This window comes from Hydra vulgaris, chromosome 15 (genome assembly GCF_038396675.1).
Source record: "Hydra vulgaris chromosome 15, alternate assembly HydraT2T_AEP".
In the NCBI taxonomy this organism is placed as follows: Eukaryota; Metazoa; Cnidaria; class Hydrozoa; order Anthoathecata; family Hydridae; genus Hydra; species Hydra vulgaris.
Window position 1 is genome coordinate 42,625,005 of NC_088934.1, and position 12,883 is coordinate 42,637,887.

The 12,883-nt window shown below is 27.9% G+C and overlaps 1 protein-coding gene and 1 long non-coding RNA gene across 5 annotated transcripts; one reads left to right on the plus strand and one right to left on the minus strand.

Moving 5' to 3' along the window:
- Positions 1-694: 694 nt before the first annotated feature.
- Positions 695-6,372, minus strand: LOC101240959 (uncharacterized). Of its 3 annotated transcripts, XR_010643961.1 has the most exons (8): positions 6,272-6,372; positions 3,520-5,110; positions 3,158-3,370; positions 1,953-2,967; positions 1,531-1,721; positions 1,143-1,403; positions 963-1,034; positions 695-801 (listed from the first exon to the last, which is right to left on the minus strand). XR_010643961.1 is itself a non-coding variant. In XM_065818904.1 (4 exons), exons 1-3 carry the CDS (start codon positions 5,102-5,104, stop codon positions 1,970-1,972), a joined length of 2,796 nt encoding a protein of 931 aa, XP_065674976.1. In that variant the 5' UTR covers positions 5,105-6,330; the 3' UTR covers positions 1,270-1,403; positions 1,953-1,969. The 3 variants fall into 3 exon arrangements, 1 of the variants encoding a protein (XP_065674976.1); XR_010643960.1 differs by having other exon boundaries at positions 3,520-6,330; XM_065818904.1 differs by lacking the exons at positions 695-801; positions 963-1,034; positions 1,531-1,721 and having other exon boundaries at positions 1,270-1,403; positions 3,520-6,330.
- On the plus strand, positions 6,340-11,777 carry LOC136091395 (uncharacterized). Of its 2 annotated transcripts, XR_010643963.1 has the most exons (3): positions 6,340-6,426; positions 11,419-11,487; positions 11,595-11,777. It is a non-coding gene; the product is annotated as an uncharacterized LOC136091395 (long non-coding RNA). The 2 variants fall into 2 exon arrangements; XR_010643962.1 differs by lacking the exon at positions 6,340-6,426 and having other exon boundaries at positions 9,644-11,487.
- The last annotated feature ends 1,106 nt before the right edge of the window (positions 11,778-12,883 follow it).

Genomic DNA, 12,883 nt, shown 5'->3' on the forward strand with positions numbered 1-12,883 from the left:
AGTTTCGAATTTAAGTAACAAAATATTTTTAATGATTAAAACGTAATAGTAAAATTTATAACAAAATTTTATAAAATATACATAAAAAAATATCGCATTTTTTTGCAATATATATATATATATATATATATATATATATATATATATATATATATATATATATATATATATATTTATGGTTAAGGGTATATATATTTATTTTATTAAATATGCACCAAGGATAGGATTTCTATAGCGTATGTTTAAATGCATATAGGTGATCTTTAAATACATTAAAAGCCTTAGCGTTTTCGCCTTATTTTTATCGTTACTAATGATTTTCAATGAAAGATATATATATATATATATATATATATATATATATATATATATATATATATATATATATATAACATCGGAAATGGCGTGATATTTCAGTAGGGGCCGGAATACAAAAAAATAATCATAAAACACCATATAGTTCAACTAAAAACCTACAAAAATATATCCATCTAAACAATGGGGGAGAAGGGGACACGTCCACCACGGCTCTCCTTCATTTTCTCTTCAGTAGTCCTTATATCTATCTAACTATATATAAATTCCAAGAAACCGCAACAAATAAAAATAATTTTTTTAAAAACATACTTCTTTAACAAAAAATTTAGAGTATAATAATTATTTTCTTTTTTGCTTAATAATGTTTTTAACAGAATTGTGGCTTTGAAGAAAGCCTAGTTTTTGAAGCAAACAAAACTGTGACATCCATAGCTAGAAAGAATCGATTCTTTAGTACGCAAAGGAAACCACATCCAATGATATCTAAAATAAAGTAAACCCCTAAATTAAAATCGCCATACCTATTTATGATGCTTTATGTCGCGGATAATAAATAAGGATGCCTTATGGCGCGGATAATAAATAAACATATAACTGTTATTATTGCATTAATAAACATAATCAATCTCTAAAAAAATATGAACCGGTTTAATCTTGATATGAAAAAGATCAACATCCATCGAAGCAATCGTGTGGTTTTCATCATGTTGCGTAACCTTGCAATGATAGATAAGATAAAATATATCAGATATATAAAATTAAAAAAAAAAATTAAGGCGAACAATTAACTAATGTATAATAAATTAACATGTAACTGTTATTACTGAATTAATAAATATAATCTTGAGGTCTTTAAGATAAACATCTACAGTAGCAAACTGCCATCATAGTTAAAACCTTGCAATAAAAGAAATTATATTAGATATTTAGCACAATAACTGAAAAACCCATTATAAATTAGAGAAGATAAGAATGATTTCCTAACTTAAAAAAAAACTCAAAATCACTTAACTCCTGATACACAACACATTTTCCATTACCAAACAGAAAATTCGATAGAAGTAGACCCTTCAATACTTTTTAACCTGAAATATAATAGATTTGATTATAAGTTATAATGAAAAGAAAGTTATATTGTGTTAGCGTAACTATCTGGTAATGGCATATGCCATTTGCCTAGAGTGTACTGATTTATTGTAACTAAACACTTACATCTCTCAATCCATGCAAGCAAAAGTCTGTCTTTCTGGGTAGAAACAATGTATAGCCATCATTATGATTAACATTAATTGTCATGAGCCAGGCAATTTGCTTATGTCAAATAGTAAATGAGCTTTGGTTTCCCATAGCTCGTTGCAACCAGGTCAACCCTGGTTGTTGGATATCGGTAACTAACCGACTACCTAAAATTACATTTCTATATACATATATGTATATACATATATGTATACATAAAAAGAAATTAAATAATAATAAATCTTTTCATTATCTTAAAAAAAGGGGAGGGTAGAGAATATGATATACATTAGGCACTGTAAAATTTATTATAAAAAACAAAGATTAACCTACTATCTGTAAATAATATCTGTTAATGCAAGTTTATAAGACATACTATTATTTAAAATAACATATACCTTATTACACATTTCTATTATGTTATCACCATATCACCACTTATTATGTCTGCAGAAAGTTGATATTTGCTCACATCATACTCAACACCATCATCATCTTCATTCTCTTTTGGTTTCCAATAAGAAACTATATATACATCACTTTTTTTCTTTTTAATGCCAACAATTCTGCCGTAATATACATCCTGGGTGTTAGTGGCATTATCGAACCACATGTGGCAAATACTTCTTCCAATAGAAGCTCCAATAAGAATTTCTTCAATATCTGAGGCCTCATTATTTTCTAGGTCAGGAAACATTTCTTTTACCTGATCAGGCATGCAATTTTTTAATACTTTTTCTACATTTCTGCGTTCTTTGTTTTCTTTTTTCTGAATTTTATCTGCTATTCGTTTTATCAATTCTAACTTCAGGTCATTATGACATTGCATATTTGTAAACCGCTTTTTTCTGGCATTAGAGATAGCCCATAATATCAACTTGTTTTGAATATCATTTGGCTTTTTGCATAGCAGAGCAGTTGTTTTATTTTTGCAAGCACGAAGTTTTGAAGAAAGAAAACAAAGAGTGGCATTTGGAGCTTTGTGCTTTGCAGCGCTAAACATACCCATAAGTTCTTCTGAATCAATGTTGTGAAGCCTAGCTGACTTAGTCTGGTCTTTAAGGTGATCATTAGAACTCATTTCAAATTGCCGCTTATACTGCCTGTCAATGACGCTAATAACTGCATTAAGGCAGTCAGCTAATGCTTTACTCATTTCATCAGTTACTGGGCAAAAGCTGATTATTGAATCAAAAACTACATCTTCAATATCATTACCAAAGAAATCAGTTTTTCGTTTAAGTAGAGATAAAGGATTCTTGCTGCTCTCAATAAGAGTGTTCCGAACATCTTTTACTACCTGAATGCCAGATATGTAGTCAAGTCCCGTACCTGGTGCAATATAAAATTTTGTCATCCAAGGACCAGAAAGTAGCTTTCCAATTAAAGCTAAAACACACAACTCACGGATACCTAAGGTGAAAAAGTTAATTAGTAACAAAGAATAATCTTTGTTTATAATAGTCTTTACTCCCCGTTAATCTTGCAAGTGTCTATTTGTAATTTGTATTTGTAACTATATTTGTAGTTAATTCTATAGCCTATAATATTGTGTAGCACTTTATCAAATGAACTGAACAGGTATAAAAAAGAAAAAAGATACCTGTTTCAGATGTAAAGTCTTGAAATAAACTATTTCGCAGACCTCCGCATAACGCCAAGCCAGAACACAGAAATATCTTCAATATGGCATAATGATGGATCAAAATACCACATGTGTGAAAAAGCATATGTAGTCTGTTGCCTCTATAGCGCGGTAGCAATCCTCTGGGCAACTCGTGTTGGTCCAAAAAGGTTACAAAACCTTTTGGATCACCTATGAATATCATAAAATCATTTTGGCAATTGCAAGAAGAATGTGAAATAAAAACATGCACTAGTTATAATATCTTATTTTAACTCGAAATTTTATTCAGAAAACTAAATATATTTAAGTAAAAGAATGGTTTAGATTAGTTAGAGTACCTTTTGCATCCTTATAGCGAAGTTTGTTCAGCTGTATAACAATGTTTGCTGCAATGCAGTCTCTTCCAAAAAGTTTCCCTTTTGAAGTCTCTAATGCTTTAAGTGAAGACTTACAAGAGCTGGTCATTGTGTCTAAGGGGTGAAGGTGACAGTTTAGTTCATTTAATGATTTCTGCCAAACAAGGTTTAACTTTGCGATTGTTGCAACTCTGTCACTCATTGTATTTGTTATGTTCCCAATAATAGTGCTTCTTACGTCAGTATATTTGAGCTGATAGAAATCACTATATAACTTAGCGAGATTATCAATAGACTTTGTAATATGACTCTGATAGTCATAAGCTGTACCGCCAGGAAGTTGATCAATAGCTACAACCATACATACTGATTCTGTTGTCAAGTGCACAGCATTTACATGAACACCCTCCTGGGTTGTTGCATCAAAGCCAAGTGTCAGATCCTTTGTTGTAAATGCTATCTCAGCAGCCTGTAAGTCTGAAAGCACACCAAGCTCACGCATCATTTGTTCTACAGTTGTACGATGTGGAATTTGACTAAATCGATAGCCAGTATGTTCCCCAATTTTACGGAGCAGAGATGGCACACTTTGTGTAGGAACTTGGCACACAAGCATGTCATATATAAGTCTCCTAATATCTGCTGAGTAGCATTTTTCATTTTTGGTGTTTTGTGTTACTTGCTGAATTTCCTCCAACTCTTCTTGTAAATTCAGAATGTCATTTTGCAGTACAAGAATTGCAGCATTTTTTTCAGCAAGTTGATGGCTTAACATTGCTTTTTGATAAGAAAATTTTCTTTGCGTGGATGTCAACTGTTGTTTCAAACAAAAAATATGATTTTGAAGTTTTTTTAACTGTAAATTTAAAAACTTTTCTTTTAATTTTTTTCTAAGTTGAGAAATTAACTTTTCCTTACGAGTAATAACTTGATTTAGATATTTAAATCTGTTTGCTCTAGCCTTTGTCTTATCTTTTAAACCTTTAATATCCTCTTTATGCTTTCTCTTCTTAATTGCCATTTCGTTTGCCAAAATGGTTAATCTCTTTCTCATAACCTTTTTTCTGGGACTCAACTGGTCAGCTCTCAAACTGGATAGTGGTTCATGAGAAGAGGTTTTTAAAGTAGGACGAGATAAAGGAGATAAGTGATCACTATTTGATACAGATGAAACACTGATTTGTTGAGAAGAAAATGAAGAACATGTAGGAAAGTCAATTGAGGTTGCATTCGATTGCGATGTTTGTGCCACAGCAGATGTTGTTATTTGGTATGCAAAGAGCATGTTGCAGATGTCAACAAATGGTTTCGAATTTCGTGAAAAATGGTTTACAAAGACTTTCGATGTTCTAACTAGTTGCTGAATCTGACTTATACAAATTTTGATGTTAAAATACTTACCGATTAGTTCTACAGTTACTTTATATGAATCGTTGTTAGTTGCAAATATATGCAGTACATGTCCATTTCTACAGCCAATATTTAAATGAGCTGGTATTGGAAAATTACAAGCTAAATAAGTTTTAGCTTTACCATAAAAAAGATTTGTTTTCTTGTGAGGTCCCATGATGCACTAAATTAAATTCAACAATCATAATACTACTATTTAATTGGGTCGGCTATTAATCATAATTAAATAATTTAAAAAATAGCCATTAATCTATAAAAATTTTTTTAAATATACGTATAATTTTTATATATCATATATAGCTTAAGGTGGCTATATGGTAAATTATGGGTATGGAAAAAGCTGAGAAAATGCTGTTTTATGTTTTTAATGAATTTTATGCAGAATCATCGTAAAATAGTGTTATACAATTTTAATTTTAGCAATTTAAATTTTATTTGGCAGAATTTTGCCCTTGCACTAATTTTGGTGGGTGAAAAGAGTTAGTTATCAAAAAAAAAATTAATATATAACCACCTTAATACTTGTTAGTTTTTGTGTACATCATTTAACAATTTTAAAAAGAGAAAACCCAAATACCCTTAGTAGTAAAAGGCTATTAAAAATAAAGTTTGTATAACAGTTCTAATAAAATATATCATTATAATGAATAAAAAAATCAAAAATACTGAATTCTCAACTGTCAAAAACCGCCCCTCCCCCTAACACTATGTAACGGAAGTGGAAATACATACCTCCACTGCGCGGAACAATAGGGCATGTGGTCATGAATATTTTTTGATGAAATTTGGCAGGCACATAGAAAATAGATGTATACAGTTGCCTTAAAAATTTTAAATATGTACCAACATGCCTTCAATATTAACGCACCTCCGGAACAGAAACAAAATTTTAAAAACGAATGAAAACCACTGGTAACTGTAAAAAAAACTACAGAATTTATAACAAAAAGCAACAGTAACAATAGCAGAAACAGTTTTATAAAGTGTAACAGTAACAGTAACACTAAAAGAGGTGGAAATGGTACCTCCACTGGGTCGAAAAATACGGTATTTGGTCATGAATATTTTTTAATGAAATTTGGCAGGCACATAGAAAATAGATCTATACAGTTGACTGAAAAATTTCAAATGTGTACCAACATGCCTTCGATATCAATGCAGTGCCAGAACAGGAACGAAATTTTAAATAGCAATAAAAAAACTGAAAAATTTATTACACGTAAAAAAAAACCATAATTTATTCAAGATAAAACATTCTACTTTTTTAATAAAGTCTAAGCTGATATAAAATTCTAAAAAAAAAGACAAATAAATACATCTTTACCACACCGACTTCGAGCACGCTGTGAAAAAAAAGGTCACAAATTTTTACTTTGAAATCGGTGCCGTAAAAAGCCAGATACGCACGTACCTACATTGCGTTACGTTTATATTGTGTGAAAATATTTTATATTATTAAATAAAATGGCAAGCAAGTATGTAAGTACCACGAATAATTTTTATCTTTCTTTATAGAAATAAGATTAAGATTTGTGCAAATAGACGTATTATTAGGATAATATAATAGTTATTTGAATATAGATCTTGAGTAAATTATTTGCAAACAATTAACTGATGCAAGTTGAAATGTTGTCAAAAATCAATCTTGCATGCATGGGACACTGCAGTGTCCCACAAAGAAATGCAGGTTTGAAAGTCAAAGAATTCCCGATTTTCTTTATTAAAAAAAGAAAAAAATAGGATGGAGATGGGTTTCTGTAACTTTTTTTATGCTCCAAAACTTTTAACTTTAGATATAATAAGGTCCTTAAGACTTAAGGGACTTACGAACTACATTGACAAACAAAAACAGGATATTTACAGAAACTTTTTAATTTTTAATCTGGAGTACCACAGTGTTATTGAGAATAAAGCCTCTGGGTCCAGTTTTCAAGGTAATATGATCTAAGTAATGTTTAAATAAAATAATATGCTTTAAAATGCATATAGTTATACATATAACTCCTGATAGTTAACTATATGTATAACAAGTTATACATATAATTTGTTATAAAAACTTATTTTTTAAGGTTATGCTTGAACAAATTAGTACCAATTAATTCAAATTCAAGATTTAGTTAAAGTTCAAGTCAATGTTCTTATTTATTCATTGTTTTTGTTAATTTTATATTTATTTGTTCAAATTTATCAGTTAGTACTATATTTTACTACAGTAAGAATGTTTATCATTGTTGAACGTGATTTTATTAGTAACTTAATTTTACTATCAACATATTTTGACAACACCCTTTATACTTTAAATGATGACAGCTTTACTTTTCTATTGATGTTAAATTTATTACGTTTCAATAACTCAGATTGAATTTTAACTGAGTTATTGTAAGCTTTGTAGGGGTTTGTTGTATATCAAATGGTGTTGTAAATAAAGTAAAAATAATATATATATATATATATGTATATATATATATATATATATATATATATATATATATATATATATATATATACATATTTATATATATATAATAAATATATATATATATATACATATATATATATAAATATATATATATATATACATATATATATATACATATATATATATATATATATATATATATATATATATATATATATATATATATATATATATATATATATATATATATATATAAATATATAACATTAAAACAATAAAATTGATACAAAATTTCACTTTAAAACGAATACCATTAACATTGTGATGATAATAGCATTAGGAAACTAGTATTTATGTATTATTATTATACTATAAATAAATAGTTTTTTAATTCATTTTATAAAATGGAGACTGACAACTGATAATTAATGGAAATAAATACAAATTATAAAAATCATGTAAACTTCATTTATTATTACTAAATACTATATTAATGTTAGTCTACAAAGTTAAAATCAATTTAGAGCATTGTTATTAGTTCTTTTGCGATTCGCACTTCCACTTCTGTCTCTCAAATTTATAAAATAGGTGGTTAAAGCTTGCTCAATAGGTAGGTTCTCAGCATAACAATGCTTTTTTCTTACACTTTTTAAAGAGAAATATGGCAAATTGATTACTTATTTTACCTATATCGTAGGGTCATCTATGCATAATGATGTCAGATGATGACCCGGTTTATTGAACAACTTCACCCTTTATCAAACTCAGTCAATTTTTTGCCATCTCCCATTGAAAATGATGTCAGTTTTTGTTATCGTATTATGATGGTATATCTGAATTGTTAATATAATATAAAAAATGCATATACCATCAATTTTTTTCGGGTTCAATTATACATTTATTCTCAACAGTACTAAAAGTAAAAAAAAAAAAACATAAATTGTTCTTTCAGATAAGCAAGCTAATTTCTGAATTTAAATTGTTTTTCCTATGATCCTCTACAGTTTTAAGCAACAAAAGCAAGAAGTTTTTAGACCACATTGTTGGTGTAAATACCTCTAAAACCTGCTCATAGCTAGCATAAATTGTTTTACTTTTTTTTTAAATAAAATATTTTACTTTTTTTTTTAATTCAATTTTTTAATTGACATTATTTTGGTCTCAACATCCCCTCCCCATTGTCAATTATTGTTAAACTCACACTGCCCCTCTATCTACTGGCATCATTTATGGATGATCCCATAGCCTAAATACTATATATATATATATATATATATATATATATATATATATATATATATATATATATATATATATATATATATATATATATATATATATATATATATATATATAATTTTTACTTTATTTACAACACCATTTGAGATAAAACAAACCCTTACAAAGCTTACAATAATTCAGTTAAAATTCAATCTGAGTTATTGAAACTTAATAAATTTAACATCAATAGAAAAGTAAAGCTGTCATCATTTAAAATGTAAAGAGTGTTGTCAAAATATGTTGATAGTAAAATTAAGTTACTAATAAAATCACGTTCAACAATGATAAATATTCTTACTGTAGTAAGAATTAGTACTAGTTAACAAATTTGAACAAATAAATATAAAATAGTGAAAAAACAATGAACAAATAACTTGAACTTGAACTAAATCTTGAATTTGAATTAATTGGTTCTAATTTGTTCAAGCATAACCTTAAAAAATAAGTTTATATAATAAATTTTATGTATAACTAGTTATACATCAGGAGTTATAAGTATAACTGCATGCATTTTAAAGCATTTTATTTAATTTATATATTACTTTAGATCGTATTACTTTGAATACTGGACCCAGAGACTTTATTCCCAGTTACACTGTGGTACTCCAGATTAAAAATTTAAAAGTTTCTGTAAATATCCTGTTTTTGTTCCTCAATGTACTTCGTAAGTCCCTTAAGTTTTATGAACCTTATTATATATAAAGTTAAAAGTTTTGGAGCCTAAAAAAAGTTTCAGAAACCTCCCTATCTCCCCCCTATTTTAATTTTTTTTTTTAATAAAACACAATTTGACTTTCAAACCTGCATTTCTTTGTGGGACACTGCAGTGTCCCATGCATGCATGCTTGGTTTTTGACAACATTAGAACTTGCATCAGTCAATTGTTTGCAGATAATATACTCAAGAACTATATTCAAATATCATATGAACATGTTAGAGAATGTTCATATGATATTTGAACATCACAAATTTAATAATATTGTTGTGATATGTTATATAAATAATTCCATAATAGATTATGATATGAAAATAAGATAGGATATGAAGGCAATGATCAAAGAATAAATTTACTTATAGAAATTTAGATGTTTGTTTATTAGTTTCAGAATATTATATTATGTGTGACCGCGGCCTTCTATAATAAAAGGCCTTGACATTGCGCAACAAAGTTGTTAAACTGAAGGCCAATTCCTAATACTTTGTTTACATTTTCATCTTTTAACATTAGACGAAAGTTTGTGTTCGCGCTTTTTTAATAAATCTTTAAAATGTGATTGGTTTATAAATTAGATAGCCCAACATCAAGACGATAACGTTGTAAGGTTCAAGGCGTTAACATTGTAAGGTTATAATAATATTGTCAAACTAACGATAAGTTTTTTTTATAATTAAAATGCCTTAAAAATGCCTTTAAAATGCTGTGTATCTCTTTGCAAGTCGAACTATCTCAACTACAACAAAAATATCAATTTATACAACTACAATATCAATTACAACTATAACAAAAATATCAATACTCAACTACGACAAAAATATCAATTTATAAATACCTGAAGAATCTAGAGGAGAGAAAAAGATATAGTGAAGCTATCCCAAGAACTGGTTTTATTGTTACAGACTATATAGCATTATGTCAACTGCATTGGCCAAATGAAGCACCTTTTGAAAGCAAATATGGGAAGCAACGACCTTTAAACCCACCATCTGTTTTTAAAATATTCCGCCTAGTTGTTTAGCCACACCAGCAAGTAAAGTTAAAAAAAATGTAACTTCAATCGGTTTTCGAAGCATTTTACCAGATGAGTTAAATGATTTTCTTAAAGAGGATGAACTTATATTTGACGATATTCAATCTTTGTTAAGTGATAATAACAATGTTATTGTTTTCCAGCTTAATAAAAAAAGTTTGCACATACAATCAAAAATGTACAAACTTGGTGTTCCATTATTTATTTTAGTAATTTTCAATGATTATTTATTTGTAGCTAACCATAATGGCACAACTTGTAATATTTCATATTTAGCTGTAAACAAATTAAAGTTAATAAAAACAAAATCAGCTTTATTTGAAGCAGTTAGGTTTTTAAAAAATAAAGAAAGTTGTCAAATATTCTATTCGAACACCTAAATGCTATGAGAAAAGTTAATGTTGGTGAAGTTTTATATACTTCAGATATTATATGTAGAGCATATGAGTATTTTGCTATGCGACGAAGTTTATATGGTTGTTTGTGTATTGACTACAAGTTGCCAAGTATAAGGACTTTAACCCTGTTGAGATATATTGATAAAACTTTTTTTTTGCTTGAATCGACTTTTGTTGGTGTTTTTTATTGTTGGTGATTTTTATTGTTACCATTTTTAGCAAAAAAAATTAAAAATACAGTTATCTTTCTAATATATAGATATATACTTTGTTATGGTTCTGCTTGTTATTGATACTATTTAATATTACATAAATATTCTTAATGAAATTTGAAATACGAAAAGCATGATTATCTTTTAACAATTTTTTGGTTTTCTTTTTATATTTCCGTTTTTACTAGAGATTATTATTAGAAAACATAGACTGCCATTACACCTTACCTAATATAAAAATATATCAATATAAGTAAAAGTGAAAGTTTAATCGGCCTTCAGTTTTTACGGCATTTTGCGCGATGTCAAGGCCTGTTATTATAGAAGTCTACATCATTGAAAAAGTAGGTTTTTACATTTTTGTTTTTGTTTTTTTGTTTAACTACTTATCCTTATTGATCACTTTTTTTCAGGATTCTCCTTATGGGTTCAAGCTCATTACGCATAATATGTGTTCAATTACGCATAATACGTTAGTCATTGTAAGTAATAAATTAGGAAATAATTATATTATATTATATTATATTAATATATATAAATATATATATTTATATTTATATATATTTGTATTTATTTTTTTTTTTTTTAGAAAATGTTTGAAGAAAGTTAGAAGATACTAAAAACCTTGGTATTATACAAGCCGAAGCGATTTAATTAATTCAATTGACAAAAAACGGCGTGTAAATCGCAAAAGAAAAAATAATATTTTTAATATTCGTTTTGGATGTATTGATTAATAGCATTTATTTTTAAATAAATTCATTTTGCAACACGTTTTTTAATTTTATAAAATTTCGTCATAATAGTTTAAGGTAAATCCCACATAGGTTATAGGTGGAAAACATCACATGTAAAAGATCAAAAATGCTACACGTTTTGAATACCAAATGGGATAAAGTAGCAAATACCAGATTAAGTTAAGCCTCTCTGAAAGCTTCGATGATTAATTTTAAATTACTATTTAAGTAATTTTTAAATTAAAAGAATTTTAAAAATTATCATAGAAGCATTCGGACTTTCATTTGTCTAGTATTGACTACTTTTATACCATTTGGAATAATATATGTGGCATTTAAGATCTATAACATGTAGTATTTTCCACCTATATCCCATGTAGGATTTACCACATAAAACCCATGTGGGATTTACCATATGAAACCCACATGGGACAAAATAATAATCCCCATATGGGTTACATATGGTAAAAACCCACGCGTATCCCATATGGGATTTACCATATGGAATCCATGTGGGATTTACCATATGAAACCCACATGGGACAAAATAATAATCCCCACATGGGTTACATGTGGAAAAAATTCACGCGTATCCCATGTGCGCTTTTTCACTGGGAATAGGTTACCCTTTATTAAAGGCTTATTTACCATTGTTTTCTATTTTTATAATATTCTTTTCTTGATGTTGGGTTTAATCATAATTTAAATCATAACAACCTAAAAATAAAACAATTTCTATTATAAGTGCAAAAGACGTCAGGAGAAAATTCACAGTCTCAAGATTTAGAAGGCCTTCTTGATGAAGCAATTAAAAACTAAATATTTTTCTTTACCAAAGCGCTTTAATTTACAACCAATTACCAGTAAAAGTACGTCAATTTCATTTTTACTAAAGGTTTAGCCTTTTCTTAAAAAAACAAAATGTATAAATATACAGTACAAAATCTTGTTTATTATTTTATAATTTTTGACTGAATTCCTGACGTAATTCGAAAAAAACAAATGATACATGCAGTTTGGTTTGTGTATGCAGTTGCAGGAGAAGTAAAGGCGAGGGGAAATTTTCTTGGATTTGTTCAGGTCTAAGATATATCTTGGCAAGGGTTGACCGCTTGCTTGTCAGACAAGCTTTTAAAAAAAG